Raw genomic sequence first — 20,237 nt, 5'->3', positions numbered from 1 at the left:
ATGTTACATTATCCATCTTTAGAGTTTTAGGCTGCAACAACGAATAGCTAAAATTTAAATTATAACATTTTTTGGCAATGAATTAGATTTTTTAATCACTTTGTCGTGTGATTAAAACGTAATTCACCGCTGCACAGAGCTGTGTATGTCACATGCACACTGTTGAGCGGAGCGTTGTGTGATTCTTGTAAAGCAGTTTTAACGATAAAAGTTAATTGGCGACCTTCTGATGTAGACGAGATGTTGGCATCATGGAAAAAAATTGATATTTGGTAATAAAAACTCGAGATGAGACACGACTGAATTGTTAGGGGGGGAATGAGGGCTTTCAAACATGCACAAAACTCTTGAAAAAGTCACTGCCAAGATGCCCTATGAGTCCTAATTTGGTGTGGACAGTTTCAGGTAAAGCATCATATCATCTGCATATCACATCAGCGAAGAGAGTTGAAACTTTTTATGCACTTTTATAGATCTATCATTCTACTTTGTGCTTATTGAGATACCATTACAGTAGAATTTTAGTCTTTTTACGCACTTTTTCTAACCACCCTTTGGTTTTCCAGAGGGGTTAAACTGAGTTCTCTTTGGTGACTTAGAAGTCCAAACTTAATTTCTTTACACAAAGACGGGGAGCTAGACAACATGCCAGGTAAATATGCTAATAATAACAGAATCATGAAAAACTTTATGATTGAAATGTAATGTAATCCTAAAGCTGGCCACACACTAGATGATTTTCAAAGCTGAACAGATTTTAAAAAACGTGGGAGACCACAGATATGAGGACAATTTCAGATTTTTACTATCATAATCTGAACGCACACACTAGACACCGCAACCCAGATGGGAGACCCACACACCTGCCGTTTGTAGTAACCATTTCAGACAGACACTCTGTGAGATCAAACGTGACTTCAGAAGAAAAACAAATATGGAGGACGATCGACATCGTCAGCTGGCTGTCCTGCTGCGTGTTTTCTGTTTTGCAGCGAAAAACACAAAAAATAATTAGCTTGAAATCCTGCCTGAGAAGACGGTTTATGTGCGGCTTTAAACAATTTGAAGTGTGAGCAGAGTCTTCCAATTGTGCTCGCTCTCATTGGCTGCATTCTGTTGGTGACCTGTAATCGTAGATGTCAACAACGGGAGCAGTAAAATAATCGTAGTGACATCACACACTTGAGGATTCTTCGGACAAAAAAATCAGATATAAAATCTTATAACTTACTCCAGCCGTGATAATCACTGATATTGTTTCAGTTCTAACAAGTTTAATTTTCATTCAGTCTTAATGTTTGTCTTAAATCTGAGAATCAGTTTGGATCATATTTCAAAACATTGAAGAACTCTGAAGATGCTCTTTCCTGCTTCCCAATCCTCTTTCACTTTTTAAATCATTTAGCCTCCGACGGAGGTGCAGTGTTAGCAGGAACTGGTCACAATAACACTTGATAATGTACATTTTGTTATAGGCCAAGTAAGAGCGACGATCCCCACTGCCTCGCTATGCAAAAGTAAAACAAAAGTGCTCTTCTTGTGTGTTACCACTTCCAGTGTTTGCTGGAATGAATGTATCTTTTCTTATTATCTGAATGTAAGTGTTATTTGTTTGAAACTGGAACTCCTCCCCAGGTATAGTTTGTTGTTGTGTTTGTTTTTTTACAGTTTTTTACACTGTTTCATAAATCTGTTTTTTCTTTATATTGTCTCATTCATGAATTTGTTTGCAAAAACCACCAAGCCATAGTGAATCATGGGATTGTGCTGTGTACCAAAGTACTGTAACGTGCCATCAAACAAACAAGAGCCAAACGTTTGTGAAGTCCATCCAGTTTCTTCTCTCTAGACTAGAGCAATAAACGCTTTCCCTGCACTCTGTGTCATGATTTATTTATTTAGTGTTGAGATCCTGTTGTGTTGTTAGTTGACTCTTTTAAAAGCAAGAATTTGAACTTTGTATAAAGAGGCTGAATGACGCCAGAAGAAGACTAGATACCTTTTTTTTTTACAAATTATAACCTTGTAACGTGAAACTTTATTACAACTGCATGTTTCTTGAGTTGTAACAATTACATTTTTAAAAAAATATGTCTGTAAATGTTTTTAAACATAACATAAGTTACGAGAACTTGGCAAGACCTGATCAGGTCATGCTGACCAAATAGACCAAAGCATGGAGCAAAAAGTTGTAGGACACACCCACCCTGACAGCTCTTTCAAAGACACTCAACTCTCCCTGCGAGATTGAGCGAGCCACCTGTCAATCATGTCCGCTACGTGCCTAACTATGGATAACATTCATGAAATCAAAACGGAGCTGTTCAGTGTGTGCCCATGAGGACAATAACTAATCGGACCAATATGTTTTTTTTGTACTAGGCTGTAAACGTGTTAATTTCTGCTTTGAAAACAGGCTTTTTTTGAATGGGTGTGTATGTGACTTCCTGTGCTTCTGCAGACAGCTTCAGGTGGACACTTCAGCATTGGCTTAATTTTTCAAGACCAGAGGTTGCCTATTGGGACCAGCCCACCCAGATGTTCATTCAAACTTCCCTGCCTCTGCAAACAGAGGTGGCCAATCAGATGGCACAAGGGGAAGGGGGGCGGGCCTTAAAGAGACAGCAGCTGAAATGAACAGTTTCAAGCAGAGGCTGAAATGATGGACTTTACTGACGCCAGGATCAGACAAATTACTATGTTTTTGAGCTACACATCTCTCAACGCTGCTCAACGGGCGTCCCAGACTGACATCATTAATGGTGAATTTTCAACTGCATCAGGTAGTGATGGCTGCTCCAATTGCGTTCATGAGGGTGCATGTCCCAGTATTTACAGTACCGATCAGTCTGCAGGATAAAATAACCAGATAACTACAGAGACATGATCATACATATCATTACTTTAATTCTTTTCTAGTTTTTTAAGTTTCAATGGACAATCTGAGGTGTTGGCACAGATTTAGATTTTTGTGTGTGTTATTGAAAATTTTCTAATTTTAAAGCGAAACACCTTTCGAACAATAAAGCATGAAGTGATCGACAAACTGAAGACTCAGATTAAAAAACGTCAGTTTATCTGAAACATATTTCAGAGCACAGTACATGTGTTTGACTTACTTTACAAAATATTTACAGATAATTTTTTTATGTGACTTAGCCAGAAAAAAAGAATGAAAAACCAACATGGAGGAAAGTTTCAGGGGAATTTTCAGCGTTTTTACCAAATATTACTTTAGACACATTTATTCATGGTCAACTCTGAAAGTACTTTAATCCTTTCTGAAGAATGAAAGTTTGTCTGGCATGATTAAAAAAGTATTTTCTGGTTTATTCCTGAACATTTATCCATTTCTTACCAAACTTTGCACCCAGCGGAGTTCCCCACGGTACAATACTGGAGCCACTGACATTCTCAACATCAGTCATTAAAGGGTCGAAACGATCCAGATGTCAAACAAATTAACCCCACAAATTTAGCAATTTTCTCAGTTACGCATGGAACCAGCTTTTATGTGAGCTCGAATGTATTTGGAGGAAGTTGCCACATGGAGAATCTCGGACCCTCTAGAATCCCACAGAAGTCCTTTTTGTTCATGTTCAGGTTCAGAACTTTAAACTGACCGGTCCTTTCACCAGACCCTGCTCTTTACGCATCACCGGTGCGTGAATGCTGCAGTCACGGGCCTCACAAAATCCCGGCACACCTGCGATCCCGAGCATGCCGGTCTGACCGACTGGACCGGGGAAACCACGGGGACCTAGGGGACCCTCCATGCCGTTTTTGGGTTCTGCTGGGTGTCCCGGCAAACCTGAAGAGTGATATGAAAGAGACATTTAAGACCAGTCGCTTATTAACAAGGAGGTAAAACAGGCACATGAAAACCTCAATAGTTCTTCTGTTAAAATGGCATATTTATTTATACTCGAGTTGTCTCTGTACCAGAATCTTGAGCTTCGATATGATACCAGTTATAATCAAAAACCTGTTTCGATACCACGGCAACTAAAAATCACGTCTTGGTCACCAAAAACGGAACTTTGTGAATTTTGATTTCCAGCTTGTATATAAACAGAAATGGTCCCCGAACACTGATCAAAATTAGACATGTTGTTAAAAGCAATGAAAGGAGAAATGAATAATGTGTACCCAAAATAAAACATTTCCTCTGAGTTATTAAAAATCCAGAAAACGTTGATGCAGTGATTCTGCTCTCTGTACTTCCTGATGATCTTATTTGGGACCTTTCAGTGTTTGAGCAGTGATTTGATATTCTCATAAATCCTTCCCACTTGTTAGAGAAGACGTGTTGTATCATTTAAGCTTCTCTCTGTTAAAAACCTGAACGATTGTGTATAAATCAACGGTTACAAACCTCTGAGGCCTTGAGGTCCATCAGGTCCTGGCAGACCTTTACCTGGAGCACCTGCGAGGCCTTTGGCTCCTTTTTGACCTGTGAAGAAAAACACAAAATCTTTGAGAAAAAAAACAAAAAAACAATCACAGTCAGTTTAAATCTGTATGACATGAGCCTTGTCCTTAGTTGTCCCATTCTCAGTTTAGTTCTTAATGCCGTTCTCTTGAGCCCCCTTAAAAGCAAACGTACTAATTACTCTTTATGACTTTGAGGACCAGGTGTGATTTTAGTCATGGACTGCACAGAGTGAGAAGGTGTCCTGGTTTGAATCCCCGTCTGACAGGAGTACTCTCAGGGTGCTCTGGCCTCCTCCCACAGTCCAAAGACATCATCTAATCTACATTCTACAATTCTACAATTTCTACAATTCACTTAGCAGACTCTTTTATCCAAAGCGACGTACATCAGAGAGTAAGAACAACACAAGCAAGGATCTAGAAAAAAGGGAACAATGTCAGTAAGAGCAAACGATCAGCTTTGAGTCTGATTGGACACACAGGTGCTGACAGGAAGTGACCAGAGGCAAAGCACAACATTGAGGGCAGTTCTTGAGAGCTCTAATCAGTATAGAAACCATCTTATAAGTCGTCGTTATCAAACAAAAACCATCGTCATTACCATCATCATCATCAATAATATGGAGACCATCATCATTAAGTTAGTAGGTATTCATGAAAGAGCTGGGTCTTTAGCTTTTTCTTTGACTCTGGACTCTGCAGATCAACATTGCCCGTAAGTGTGAATATGAACCTTGAACCTTGAACCTTGAGAGTGGCTGGATGTCTGTCTCTATTTCTCAGCCCCGTGTTTGACTGTTGAACAGTAACGTTTATCATTGTAACACCATAAGTGAGTTTTTAAAATGGGGGATCAGCAGAATAAAACAGGTCGGCTTTAGCAGCGTTAGAACATGATCTCACCTCTTTTACCCGGCGCTCCTTTCTGTCCCTCCAGTCCCCGGTCACCTTGAGCTCCTCTGGCTCCTTTAGCTCCAGCTTTACCTGCTTTACCCTGACAGGAGGCAGAGGCGGAGACGAAATGATTAAGTAGTATACTATATTTGAAGTGTTGACTAATATTTACACGTCCCATTGAAGTCTACAGATATGAACTTAACACCGCCTTTTACGTCTAACAAAGCAGTGAGGTTAGAGGTGGACTTACAGGCTTCCCCACTGATCCCATGGACCCTTGGGCTCCTGGGGGCCCGATGAGTGTGCGGTTGTTGATGGGGCAGCCCTGGGAGCACTTGGCGCGGATGGAGGAGGCGTACTGGGAGATCTGGGCCGTGACTACACCTTTGCAGAGCTGCAGGACCTGCTCGTCCGTCAGACCAGGACCCTGCAGGACAGACAGAGATCAGTGCATCAGGTGCTAAATCAAAGTGAGTTGATTCTTAGCCCGGGTAAATGTTTAAAGCCTTGTGTTATTTAGAGACTCCTGTGACTTTGCACGATGTTTTAAAACACCAACAACACGTTGAGTTCATGTAGAGTATGCAGACGATCCTTTACTCACAGTGGGCCCTGGAACACCTTTTGCTCCCGCCTTGCCTTTAACTCCCAGGTCACCGATGGTGCCGCGCTCTCCTCTGGTCCCTGGGATGCCAGGCGGTCCCACGGGGCCGGGGACGCCGGTACCACCGACTGCACCTTTGGGCCCTCGCTGTTGGGAAAAACATGAGAAGTGAAATCACCTGCAAAGCATTAATAGAGTAACTATCTATCTGCAGCCACATGTCCGATGTGTCCCTGGGAAAGACTCTGAACCAGCGGTGAATAAATGTGTGTGAATGGATTATTTACTTCTGATGGTCAATTTACTCAGCAGCCTCTACCATCAGTGTGTGAATGTGGAGGTGTGACCTGCGGTGTAAAAGTGCTTTGAGTAGTCGTAAACAAGCTCAAGTCCATTTACCATTTATATTAAAAACAGATGTTTACAAAGTGCTTTAACAGAAAAATAGGCAGGAGCTCAGGAATATAACATCCATCCATCCATTATCTAAACCGCTTTTTTCCCGTTCGGGGTAGCCAGGGTGCTGGAGCCGATCCCAGCTGTCATTGGACGAGAGGCAGGGTTACACCCTGGACTGTTCACCAGCCAATCACAGGGCTGACATGTAGAGACAGACAACCAGACACTCACATTCACACCTAAAGGGAATTTAGAGTCAGTAGTTAACCTAACGAGCATGTGTTTGGACTGTGGGAGGAAGACGGAGAACCAGGAGAGAACCCACACATGAACGAGGAGAACATGCAGACTCCACACAGAGAGACTCCTGTCTGACCTTTATAGTCGTAAGATTGTTAAATGTTTGTGATGGTTCTTATGATGGTTCTTATGATGGTTCTTATGATGGTTGGGTTATATATGTCTGGTTGTGTATCGTGCACTTTGGGTTCTTTTCTGTTGAATTGTTTTTAATTATTTTTGGTATTTTGCATCTGTTATATTCTTACTGTTGTTAATGTTTTTCTGTGTTTAGTTTGCTTTGTTCTTGCTGTTTGTCAAAGCACTTTGTAAACCTGTGTTTTTAAAAGGTGCTATATAAATAAAGTTATTATTATTATTATTATTGTATTGCTGCATGGTCTGGAAGCCTGAACCCTAACCAATAAGAACAGACCTGGGAGGCTGTTTAAAAACAAGCAGCAAAACCTCAGGGAGGTGTCGGGCTGCGAATCTGACCATCTATAACCAGCAGGTCATGAGGAGAGCTGAGGCTATAGAGGTCTGATCACATCACCCACTTCAGAGAGTGTTTGACCTTTGACCCTCAGGTCGTCGTTTCAGAGCTCCTGTGAGGAACACTAAAAGACTCCAGGTCTCATTTGTCCCTGTTAGCGAGCAGTTAGCCCTTAGCTTGCTCTGTTTGCACTTTACTAACTTAGTATAAAATTCCCATTTAAATACGAGCTCTTCGTTGATTCTCTGATTTTACTGTGATGTTTTCTTTTGTTTCATATCGTGTTGTGTTGACTGGTTTGTTAACCTTGTTTTAATTTAGATTTCACGGTGATGTTGTCCTTGTATGTGTTGTTTTCTGTGAGATGCTGCTGCAACACAAATCTCCCCCTTATGGGACAAGAAAGGATCTGAATCAAAAGCTATTTTGCACAGTAGCCATGATGTGTTTATGATCCCTGCTTTCACACACTTTTGTTGGAGCAGTTTGTTTTCTGTATAACTCATTGTACAGTCAAACCAGGCGTTAGATGGAGCCCGTTTCAGAGATTCTTTAACCGTGACGTACGATGGGAACATTTCTATGATGTTTGCATGTTGACGTCATAGAAATAAAACAGAGTAACCACCTGTCCTTTGTCTCCACCGTCTCCAACACTTCCCTGAAAGGTAAAAAAAAGGAGGAAGAAAAACCGATTAGTGATGTAATCAGGGCAGGTTTTACAAAAAGGAAGTGAAGTGTGTGTGTGTGGGTGTTTCATCATCAGTGTTCCTGTTAAATTACCTTAAGTCCTTTGGCTCCTTTAATTCCTTTCCTTCCAGAAACACCCTGCGGTAAAAACACACCCGACAACATGTGACGAAAGACGAACAACAACAGCAGCTGTGTGTGTGTGTGTGTGTGTGTGTGTGTGTGTGTGTGTGTGTGTGTGTGTGTGCGTGTGTGTGTGTGTGTGTGTGTGTGTGTGTGCGTGTGTGTGGGTGTGTGGACAGGTGTGTAAAGACTGGAAATGAAAGTGAACAGTCAGCCTGAAAAACAGGAACCAGTATTCAAAACAAAAAGGCACCAGACGAGAGGGAAACTCCACGTTTGATGATGAGTGGAACATAGATAAACATGTTACACACACATATCTGTCCTTTAATCTCATGTTATTTTGTCCCTTCAGGCTCTCTGTAGATAGTGGTCCTCAGTGTCTCCCTGTAGTCTCAGTGATGTAAAAGAAGAACAAACAACAACAAACTCTCAGACAGCTCAGCTGACGACTCCAAAGTAATATGAGCTGTTTGAGCTGTTTGACCTCAGTTTGGGATCCCTTACCACTTCCTGTTTCTGGGCTTAATGCTGCATTCATGTGGTGTCGGACAAATTGGAAAAATGAGTTTCCGATGTGAAAAATGCACATGAACACCTGCTCTCAAGTCAAAACAATAACTTGGAAACTAGGAAAAGAATGAGGTGCCCGACTTCCTGACTTGCCGTCAGAATCATCATCACATGGGGGGAAAAATATGTTTTGTTAATGTCAACTTACTTTTTAAATAATTCACGTATTGCACATCAACTTTTTGCTCAAATATCACTTTTAACAGAGACATTCACACATCTTCTTCTTTGTAGAATCCATGCGTTTCCTGTTGCTACAACATTCAGAGAACTAAAATCACATGAACACACTGAAGTCAGAGGAACGACTTCCAAACTCTGAATCTTGGACCACCCAAGCAGCACATGAATGTCCTAACCTTCCATCTACCAGAAGGGAGCAGCAGCAACACCTTATCATCGTTCATCAGCGTTGGCCATTTTGGTGTGTTTACACCTCGTCTCCCTCTGGAAGGAGGAGTATGTGTGCATGCGCGTGTTGCTTCATTAGAAAATCAAGCCGCCAACTTCTAGCCTGGCATGCATACTACAGCGTTTTTAGTTGTTATTGTGGATCCATGTGCACGGTGGTCGTTTTCACAATCTTGTAAACGTGGCCTTAATTTTTGTTCTAGTGGACGGATGTAAGACTTCAAAAAGTTGAGGGTTCTTTATCAATAAAGGTACTTCAAGTTTGTGATTGTAGCACCTGCAGCATCATCTTCTGGAATAGCAAAAGCACCTGCAGCATCAAAACAAAAATCTTCTTTATCTTAAACGTCGTCTGATACTCTCAGACTCTCACCTTCTCGCCGTCAGGTCCCGTCTCACCTTTGGCCCCCTGAAAGAAGAAAAAAGAACAAACTCAATCACTGCACTTAAAGGAAGTGATTTTAGACTTTATGAAGTCATGCCGAAGTGAGTCGTTTGTTTTTATCCTAATTCGCTTTAAGTCTTTGGTTGCATATTTTCAGTATTCACATTAATCACATTAATATATAAAATAAATAGATCAGCTACTAGTGTTGTAGTCAAGACCACACTAACCGAGACCAAGACATATCGGAGACCAGAGAGCTCCAAGACCAAGACAAGACCGAGACATTTAGGGGTCGAGACCGAGTCAAGACCAAGACCAAATCAAACTACATAAGAATAGAATTTATATGTTTTCTTTCTAATCACAGTAATGATGTGGCGTAATAGCCAATCAGTGGTGGTCTTGACCGGTCTTGGTTTAAAATCCGGAGTCCGCCCAGTCTGAGGCCAAGACAAGATGTCAAAATGCTTTGGATTCTGAGATGAGACCTTCAAAAAGTGGACTGAGACTGATTTGGAGTACTAGAACCCTATCAGCTACTGATGTGTGAATTGTTCTGCGAGCGTTGTGTACCCACAATGGAGCCCTGCAGACCCTTCACTCCCGGTTTTCCTGGTACTCCAGCATCCCCTTGCTCCCCCACGGCCCCCTGTTGACGAAAAACAAACAGGAAGGGACACAAACGATCAGACAATGAATGAAAACAACATCTCTGTGTTTACTGTTTGTTACTGTCTTTACTTCTTTGGAAGTGAAACAAAAACAAACTTTATGACGTTTAAAAAAAAGGTAAATAGAAAGATGAGAAAAAACATCAAAACAAAGGCGATGTTGTGCAAAGTAAGAGGAAGTAAAACCACGGCGCCGCCATGGTACTTCACCCTGAAATCTTTAAAGGTCACATTTTAAAGTCCTGTGAAAAACAGCTTTGTTTTCAGACAGTCTGGAGTTTTTATAAGTGTTGGCTGTGGCTCAGCGGTAAAGTCGTTCCTCTCTCAACTGGAAGGTCGGGGTTTTCGATCTCCATGAATGGATGAGTTATTTCTGATGGACTCGTCACACAGCAGCCTCTACCATCAGGGTGTCTGTGTGACCTTCAGTGATGGGAATAACGGCGTTACTAACAGCGTTACTTTTTTCAGTAACGAGTAATCTAATTGATTACTCTTCCCATCATTATAACGCCGTTACCGCCAAAAAATGTGGTGCGTTACTATGACTGAAGCTGTTTTTCATCAGACCAACTAGATCTCTAAGCCGAGCGGCAAAGATATTTCTTACTGTTCTTCCTCTTTGGTGAGTGTGGACACGAGACAACCGCATAAGTGATGACGATTGGCTGAGGTAGAGTAAAAATTTCATGGTGAGCCAATCAGAGGTAGAGTTGGGCGGGTGTTGTTTACACAAATTCGAAAGCATGCATAGTCAGACACACAACGACACAAATGAGTCAACGAGAAACAGGAATGGCGAGCCCAAATCATCCAACAGTAGCCTTCTTTAAGTGGAAGTATAGCCATTACTTTTCCTTCCAAGAAATTAAAGGAATGAGTGTAATCGTGAAATGCACATTATGCCCTGGAGTCAAAAGCCTCTCCACGTCGGTGTCGAGCAATTCAAACTTATTGAAACATCTTTCAACGCTACATGCGTCCACGAAATTAGTGGCCAAGAAGACCCCCGAAGGAGAAGGAGACAGTTCCACAAAACCTAAGCAACCGAAGCTTGATTTTACGGCCCTACCACCACCACACGTTTTGTCTCAGGCCGAGCTAAACAAACTGGTAGCCAGGTATGTTGTGGAGGATATGCTGCCATTATCGATGGTTAAGTCGGAGTCATTCAGAGCACTAGTTGCCAAAATACCGGTCAGAGCAGAGCAGGGGTCGGCCTGCCATGTAGAAAGACGTTCACAAACTATATAGACGCCCAACTTGCTCTAATGAATGTCGAGCTCAAACAGACATTTGAGAAACTTGAATATTTGTCTACCACAGCAGACAAAACATCTATTATGTCATTTTTACAGATCCACTATATAATCATAGTAATTATAATATCTACAATAATACATGACATTTAATTGGAGGCCAGTCTCACTTTGTCCCACAGCAACATTAAAATAGTTTAGATTTGTGTACACTGTTTCTGTTAATTATTGATTGTATTAAGTGTCCATTTCATTATAATATTCAGATTTATCATAAATAATTGAACATGAACATGTATTTTAAGTTCTGTTAGAGAGGGGTGGAGGTGGGGTCCAAATTCTTTGACACATTTGAGCATTTAAAAATTTACTTGAAAGTAACGCAATAGTTACTTTCCAAAGTAACTAGTTACTTTTATAATTTGTTACTCAGTAACTACTTTAGTTACTTTTTGGGAGAAGTAACTAGTAACTGTAACTAATTACTTTTTTAAAGTAACTTGCCCAACACTGGTGACCTTCACTGACCATTATTTAATCATTCATTCATATTTGTTTTATTCAAGTCATTTCCGTGTATAATTTCCAACACAGTTTTTTTGTTTATTTTTTCCCCCCTGAGGGACTTTCCCGTCTCGTTGAGTCAGTCAAACAGCTGTTTGAGGTTTTATATTCACACAATGTAAAACTTTAAGTTCAGCAGAACTCCAACAGCTGACTTCTACAGAAGTAGATATGTTTCATGAGAAAGAAAAAAAACTCCCATGTTGTTTTTTTAACATTTTACGCGCTCTGCTGGATTTATTATCAGCAAGATTTGATCCTTCACGACGTGTGATTGGCTGATCCGTGTGACAGCATCAGGGTTGATTGCTCGTGTCTGAGGTACACTGGGCACTAGCGTGCCCAGAAAACGGAGGCGTCCAGGAGGCATCCTAATCAGATGCTCAAACCACCTCAACTGACTCCTTTCGATGTGAAGGAGGAGCAGCTCTACTCCGAGCTCCTCCCCCTCTCTCTAAGGCTGAGCCCAGACACCCTACAGAGGAAGCTCATTTCAGCCACTTATTCTTTCGGTCACAACCTCAGAGCTCATGACCACAGGTGAGGGTTGGAGCGAAGATCGAGCAATAAATCTTTTATTTGCATCACTGATAACTACAGCACTGCATTACTTCGATTTATGATGTTATGTTTAAACACAAGTAGAAATAAGAGCAGAGTGTTCTTGCAGGTTTAATTACATTATTTACAGATGTGTGGATTAAGATGTCATATGTCATATGACTCTTGTTTTGCTTTGAAAGAGAAGAAGAAGCCTCCTCTCACTGTCCTCTCTAAAATGACTTTACTTGTATGATCCATTTATCTCCAGAGATGCTGAATGTAAAGGCCACACACTTCACCATGTTCCTCTAACTCTAACATGTGTCTCTAGTCTGTCTACAAACCCCCCAATCATGAGAAAAGTCCATCCTCTCAGTCTTTTACCTGCTCCACTTTTCAGAAAATCTTTTTTTCTGGTTTGTTTTGGTCGATTATTGACGTTTCTGGCCAATGACAGCGCAGCAGGTGAGTCATTCAGATCGGCGAATATGACTGATGTGAATGTAGCCGCCAAGAAGAGAAAATATAATGAGAGTGAGGAGAAACACCAAGCGGATAAAGCTCGTTCTAAAACGAGGGTGAACCTTGTGTTGTCTTTTACCCGTGGACGTGGAGTTGGTCTACTTCCTGTTGGACAGGAAGGTGATGAACACCGGCGGTTAGCTAGTGCTAGTGTGCGTTAGCTTGCAGTGTAGGCACAAGCAGTAAACATACACACTACATCCTGCAGTGAGTGTGAGCTTCTGGGGGGCGACGAGCCAAAGAGGAGGGGCCCAGTTTGAGTATTGTTTACAAACTGCAACAACAAATGCTCTCTAAACACAAACACAAAAAAAAAGATGGATCCTTAAGGTTTAAATCCATGGCTTCCTTTTGAGAAGCTCTTTATAATCAGTGCACTTCAGCTGCTCAGTGAATGACATCATCAGAGTATGAATCAGTCTTTCTACTGTGAGGTTCTCAGGAATAAAACATGTTAATTCTGTGTTTTCTGTTCCCCCTCAGAGCAGGATACATTTCCAAATGCTTCCCTTTTCCTCTTAGAGAGGGCTGACAAATCATGTTTATTTTTTCCCCCCGCTCAGAGTGAAAGTTTCTCACACTTGTGAGCTTAATCAGGATGTCCTTTTTTCAGTCGGTAATGATTATAAAGACAAACTGAGGCAGTTATAGGAGGAAGCAGGTGGGATCAAACCTGTTTTACATTTATAAACATCCTGCCATTCCCAGATTGACTCAGAGAGAGGAGTTCCCCTTTTCAGTTCTTTGGAATTAAACGTAGTTGATTAACTAATCACAGCATCCACTTCAAAGTGACAGGATGCTTTTTATTTATCACTTGACTCACCACAGTGCCCACTCGGCCTCGACGTCCTCTCACTCCCTGATCGCCCTTACTGCCCTGCAGAAGAAGAACAGACGTTATGATCCTGAGCAGATGTTCAGTTTGTTTAATTCAACAGGATTATTTCAAAGCGGACTGTTTGATCTGTTCCTGTTTCCACCCACACCCAAAGTATGGGCCCCAGTAATCAAACTCCCCATAAATCAAAGCTTAACAATGAACACCATACCAGCCCTGGTACACCATACCAAGGCGGGGAGGCTGTCCCATCATCTCGCCAACTTGGTTATCTTGTGACAAAAAATGACTCACACCAAGGATTCCTAAGTCATGAATCATGATTATCTGTATCAGGTTCTGAGATAAATAATGTGGTATCATTGTGAAACTCATCCTATCAGATTCCTGCAGGACTCATTTCCTTTGGATTTTGAATGAATAAAATCCCCCTGGTTGAATCATAGCTCCCAAACAAAACACTTTCATAACTCTAACATGTGTCTCTAGTCTGTCTACAAACCCCCCAATAATGAGAAAAGTCCATCCTCTCCGTCTTCTGCCTGCTCCACTTTTCAGAAAATGTGTACTCAAACAAGCCGTTTGGAGATTTTCCCTTCATGACATCACAAAGGGCAGTAGCCCCTCCCCCAGGTGGGTGACACTCCCACAGCTAGGTGTTTGTTCTGCCTTCTGAGTCTGCCTTCTCACCGTAAACAATAGGACATGGAGCGAGAAAGCACAGAGACCCCCAAGACCTTCCAGAGAGGGGGCGTGGTCAGTCACAGCTCATTTACATATTTAAAGGTACAGACACAGAAACAGCCTGTTCTGAGCAGGGCTGAAATAGAGGGGTTTATAGACATGATCAAATACAGGATCAGAATGGATTTAGAAACTTCACACACATGTTTTGAGGAGCTCTGAGACTTGAAGAGGAGGAGAATATGTGACCTTTAAGGTATTTTCCATTAATAAAGAACTGTATCTTCACTTTTATCTATATCAGTGTAGAGGCAGTTGTGTTCGTTACCTTGGGACCAAACTCTCCAGGGTCTCCTATCACACCCGGGACTCCTATAGGACCCTGAGGAAAATAAATAAAACACAGACAGAGGGAACAAAAGGCGTTTTAACAACTACGGGGGAGGTATTTGGGGGGTCTTATTGTGTATAAACTCACATCTTCTCCGGGGTCACCATCACTGCCGGGCATGCCGTTCTGACCTTGAGTGCCCTTAGAGAAAACAGAAGAACAAAAACAGGGAACTTAAACAGTAAGACAAAACTTGATGTCAAGAGTCAACTGACATAGGCTTACTGGGTTTGCCCAGATGACAGCTCCAGTTCCCTACTTAATGCTTCCTCTTAATAGAATTGTTTTCACATATACACTCTGGATATTCTCCTGACATGGCTGTTCACATATGCTCCCCACAATAGCATCCAATGGATTAAGTTTGTAGGTGTTCATAAAGAGCTGAGTCTTTGTTAAAGGTACAAAGAGACTCTACAGAACGAATGGAGTCAGATAGTTCGTCACACCACTAGCAAATTAGCCTTTTACTCTAATTTAACAACACATATGTTGCAGATATTATGTGTTATACTGCCATAAATATTCTATTAGCATGCTAATGCTAGCGATCTTTATTATGCTGGTATCTTCACACTGCATGTAAATTTACTTGAAATGAGCGTGATCTAGAAACACAGTTAAGCAGTGAGTACAGTATGTTATTCTTCTTTTCTCTAGTCCCTCAATTAAACAACTTTTATACACGAGGGGAGGAGTCAGCCGGCCGTCCGGGCGATGTAAACAAACTGAACTCTGAAAACTCTGAAAACATCACAGACGGTGGGACTCGGGTGTTACACCCATTGTAGACAGTCATGACTCACAGAGTTATTTTCAGAGGATAGACTTCATTTCTACATTTAAGTGTGAAAAATCACATATGAAGACTTCAAGGTCTGCTTAAAAATAATCCAGCAGAGAGACTTGTGTTCTCTGTTGTTGGACATTTGTCAGCTTTAAGAGAGCAGAAGGAGACACGTACAGGAGCAGCGAGCGGAGAACAGAGATCAGGTGAACTGCTGACAAAAAAGAACATTTCCAAAGAGTTGCTCGAGGCAACATATTTAATGCAACCCTTGCACCCGCTGCAGAGCATGTTGACAGATTACTTATGTTGAATTAAAGGAGCTTTCACTTTTGCTAATAAATCTTCTGTTGCTTAATAAGAACCTGGCCCCCTGCTGTGGCTGCAGTTTTACTTTCAGTTAGACTTTTCAACCCTCCTGTGTTTATTACTTTGATTACATGTTGGTATACAGTAGAAGACTTTCTCTTGACTCCCAAATAGCTGAAGTAACAAATACTTTGGGGAACTTTACCAGTTGTGTCATGTGATAAGTCTTTGAGTGATTCTATGCAGAAAGCACTTTCACTTACTGACTGATCCTTGTCTTGATCCATGCCCAGTTTCTGTTTTATTCTGACTAGCTATCCAGACAGGAGGCTTTCACTTGCTTTATCTACAAGGTACAAGGTCAAACCCTCTCAGCAGTTTTGGCATTTCTTTTTTTCATGAAGTGAAACTCCCTGATGTTCAAGGTAATGTGAGAACAGACATGAAAATGACTCCTTACAAATCATTTCAAAATTTCAAAATGTCAAAATACTTCCTGAAATGAGAATTTGAGAAATGAGAAATTTCCCATTCTTCCCCTGGGAAAGTCAAGCGTTACAGAGTTTAAACTTGATGATATGCTTTAGAAACCGAAGGTCTTTATGAATGTTTTATTACCCCTAAATCATAAAAACTGAAGTCATGTGTGGATGAGTCAGAAGATTCAGGAAATGTGGGTTAGGAGGACTTTAAATGATTTAGAATGAATTAATCATATATAATAACAAACGTATGGCTGTCAGAAATGTCTTCTTTAGTTTTCTAAATTTTGAAACCACAGTTTGTAAACTTAGTATTTACTAAGCCCACATGTCTGACATTTAGCCTGGTGGTTGATATCACAGCCTTCTGTTGAATGTTTACACAAACTTTTAGTCATTTGTCGAGTATGTAAATAGAGTTTGTCGCTGAGTTTGAGCTATTCACAGTGTTTCAATGTAATTTAAAATGTAGTTGGTTTTTTTTCATGTTTTAGAACTTTTCAATACTATGCTTCATTAGAATAACAGAGATTGTATATATATTTTTTTAAACTCAAAGATTGAATATTTTCACAACTGTAGTTCAGTCAGGAATACTCTGGTCATAGATTTAACCATTTATTGCACTTATGGTTTGTGTTTAGCTCTCAGTAGAATCAATGCAGCAAGCCACAGATGTTGCTGAGAGCGAACCTGAATGTAATGATACGGACATCTTGGAGACATAACGAGCAAACAAGCTGAGTGAAGCTGGTGTAGTTAGAGGTTTAAATAGACCGCCTTGTTGTCAGAGTGTGAAAATAATTGGTTAGCATTGCGGCTGTTCTCAGATCAGGTGATGGGCGGTTGCAGGCAGGACTACCGTATTCCCCCTGAACTAACGCAAGGCTCCATTGCTCACTACATTTATAAGAAATCTACAATAACATTTGAGTAATTGAAAAAAAGAAGAGAGGTTTCCCAGCACATTTAAAATGACACATCACGGGGCGCCCATGGCCTAGGGGTGAGTGTGAGCGCTCCATGTACATAGGCTATAGAACTCTGGCATGGGTTTGAATCCGACCTGTGGCTTCTTCTTTCCTCTATCCACTGTCCTGTCTCTAAATAAAGGCATGAAAAGCTCAAAAATGAATCTAAATAGAAGATGCAAAACTTCTCGCTTGTTCCAGCTCTGACATTCATTATATCATCATGACCCATTTTGGTACATTTATCATGTTTCTCCACGTTGTTGGCTGAAAAAACTCCCATGTTTGATGAGCTTCATATTAAAGTCCAATGGAGGAATGAACAACAGAATGAATTCAGCGATAAGTAACATCCAGCTGTCGGACTTTCCCCATAACTAAGTGAGAAGTCATTTACTCCTATGTCATTTCAAACCCTGCACAGTCTAAAGCCCCTTTGTGAAGTGAGATGTTTGGTTTCTGTTTTTGCTGTCGGATCAGTAGCTGTCTGAGTGGATGCACCAGGTGGTCGTTCACTGCTCCACAGTACTTCAACAATTCATCAAAATGTGTTAGGTATCAGATTATTTAATATAAGATTTCATGCAGAGCTTCTGTGACTCCATTATTTAATTTGTTCTGGGAATGTCCAGCTGCCAAGTCTTTATGGTCAGAAGTGCACGCCATCATGTCAGAGGTATATGATCTCCTTATCTCCGACTGCTTTTTAGGCAGTAACCCTGAGAGCACAACGAGTCCAGTTGTCTCACGTCTTCAGGCGGCTGTCTCTCAGTTATAGGACTGATCCGTTTTAACTGGGAGTGAACGCCAGCGTGTGCTTCATGAATGACTCATGGCTGGTACCTTTACCTGTTTAATATGGAGAGAGCTGCCCATTAGGGGTCTTAGTGGGTACAGGGGTATGAGGAGGAGATCTCAGTGTACTGTTAAGGCCCTGACACACCAAGCAGACGGCAAAGAACTAGTGGCAACGAAGGCTGACTGTGGCCATTTTCACACCGCTGTCACTCACCACTCGTATTATAGGTAGCCTACTAATGGAGAATAATGTCTCCAAAGGGGCTTTTGCTGCTTTGCTAAAGTGCTCATGATGGATAGGCCGGATCTTTGTAACACAACAATGAGTGAGGTCTTTTACCTGCTTTTTGTATCATAACAATGAGTAAGATCTTTTACCTGCTTTTTGTAACATAACAATGAGTAAGGTCTGTTACCTGCTTTTTGTATCATAACAATGAGTAAGGTCTGTTACCTGCTTTTTGTAACATAACAATGAGTAAGGTCTTTTACCTGCTTTTTGTATCATAACAATGAGTAAGGTCTGTTACCTGCTTTTTGTAACATAACAATGAGTAAGGTCTTTTACCTGCTTTTTGTAAAGTGTCTCGAGATAGCACTTGTTATGAGTTGACGCTATACAAATAAAAATTGATTGATTGATTGATTGATTGATTGATTGATTGATGTGCCTCTGCATCACTTTTGATTTTATGAGTATAATGTGCAGGGTCTTTCTGGTCAATTTTTTTTCCATGCCTTTATTAGAGACAGGACAGTGGATAGACTCAGAAATCAGGGAGAGAGAGAGAGAGAGTGGGGAATGACATGCAGGAAAGATGCCACAGGTTGGATTTGAACCCGGGCAGCCTGCTTTGAGGACTGCAGCCTCTGTACATGGGGCGCACACACTAACCACTAGGCAAGCGGTGCCTCTAAAGGTTTATTTTTGGGCTTTTTCATCAGATTTTTCAGAGATAAGACAAAGGCTAGAATCAGAAATCAGTATTGTCCGCCTACTTAGAGGACTACAGCCTCCGTACACGGGGCGCGCACACTAACCACTACGCTCCCCCTGAATCTTTGCTATATTGAACTACTGTACAGTGTGTTTGGTGAATTTTTACCCTGAAGTTCATGTACCCCCCCCATGTGTCTTGTTTGTTTTGTTTGCTTTTCGTTGGGACAACATGAGACCACATGACCTCTGCAGTGACACAGCCTGTGACTGTTAAGCTGCTGATTATCATACAGTCACACTGTTTCCACATGTTGTTTATTTTGAGATCAACATTCCTCAATTCTTTGTTCCTTATTTCGTTTTTGTTGTGATCTCTTCATCACAACGTCTTCTTGTGACAACTCAACAGCTGTTTAGTAGTAATACGAGGTACTTGAAACTTACTTAATCAACGGTGTTAAAGAAATGTTAACTTATAAACAATTTATTCTCAGAGATAAATAAAGAACTTTTTACTTTACTAAGGTTGTCAGGATTTTCAATAAGTGTTTTAAAATCTCTGATATTTAAATGATCAATAGTATCAAAAAGATCCAAAACTTTAGAAAAACATCAGGTTGTATTTTTAATCAAAAGCCAAATGTTCCTGTTAGTTTGGGGTGTTTTTTTTTGTTTAGTTTATTTTCAGTATTGTTATTATTGTTTGTTTCCTCTCAAAATGGAAAAACTCAATAAATAAAAAAATAAAAAAAATAAAAAAAGCCAAATGTTCTCAGGGTCAGTCTCGATAATGACATGGAAGTGGTTCTATACCCTTTTTCTTTTTTTAGAGACAACTGAAGATACTTTCTACAATGTACCAAAATGTTGGGTTGTTAATACTCTTAAAGGAGCAGTATGTAACCCTGACAACTAGTGGTTAAAATGGGTACTGCAGTCTAAATTCTAAACATCATAGAGAGCTGTCCCCCCCCCCCCCCCCCCCCTCTCTAGAGTGGATGGCGGCAGAATTTCCTTTCAGAGTCATAAAGGTCAGTCAATTCTTCGATTCTTATCTCGCCTTCACAGCTATCAGTCAGTTGGATGCTTCATGAGGTGAGTGTTATTCATTTGATGTGTGGGATGTAATCATGAGATGTTCATCAGACTCCCACACAGAGTCTCACATTCACACCCACTGA

The 20,237-nt window shown here is 41.0% G+C and overlaps 1 protein-coding gene across 1 annotated transcript in view; it reads right to left on the bottom strand.

The window, feature by feature from the left end:
• Nucleotides 1-3,054: 3,054 nt before the first annotated feature.
• zgc:113232 (uncharacterized protein LOC541546 homolog) overlaps nucleotides 3,055-20,237 on the bottom strand; it is a 29,777-nt gene continuing 12,594 nt past the window's right edge. Inside the window, exons 15-26 of the mRNA XM_065957495.1 lie at nucleotides 14,857-14,910; nucleotides 14,707-14,760; nucleotides 13,680-13,733; nucleotides 9,872-9,943; nucleotides 9,280-9,315; nucleotides 7,893-7,937; nucleotides 7,738-7,770; nucleotides 5,936-6,082; nucleotides 5,582-5,758; nucleotides 5,338-5,428; nucleotides 4,376-4,453; nucleotides 3,055-3,811 (exon numbers count right to left, since the gene is read on the bottom strand). Of these exons, the coding sequence (XP_065813567.1) occupies nucleotides 3,606-3,811; nucleotides 4,376-4,453; nucleotides 5,338-5,428; nucleotides 5,582-5,758; nucleotides 5,936-6,082; nucleotides 7,738-7,770; nucleotides 7,893-7,937; nucleotides 9,280-9,315; nucleotides 9,872-9,943; nucleotides 13,680-13,733; nucleotides 14,707-14,760; nucleotides 14,857-14,910 (1,047 nt within the window). The 3' untranslated portion in view covers nucleotides 3,055-3,605. The remainder of the gene's footprint in view (nucleotides 3,812-4,375; nucleotides 4,454-5,337; nucleotides 5,429-5,581; nucleotides 5,759-5,935; nucleotides 6,083-7,737; nucleotides 7,771-7,892; nucleotides 7,938-9,279; nucleotides 9,316-9,871; nucleotides 9,944-13,679; nucleotides 13,734-14,706; nucleotides 14,761-14,856; nucleotides 14,911-20,237) is intronic.

This window comes from Labrus bergylta, chromosome 8, assembly GCF_963930695.1.
Source record: "Labrus bergylta chromosome 8, fLabBer1.1, whole genome shotgun sequence".
NCBI classification, from domain to species: Eukaryota; Metazoa; Chordata; class Actinopteri; order Labriformes; family Labridae; genus Labrus; species Labrus bergylta.
Note: the sequence above shows the minus strand (reverse complement) of the source record. Positions and strands in the feature narration are given on the sequence as shown.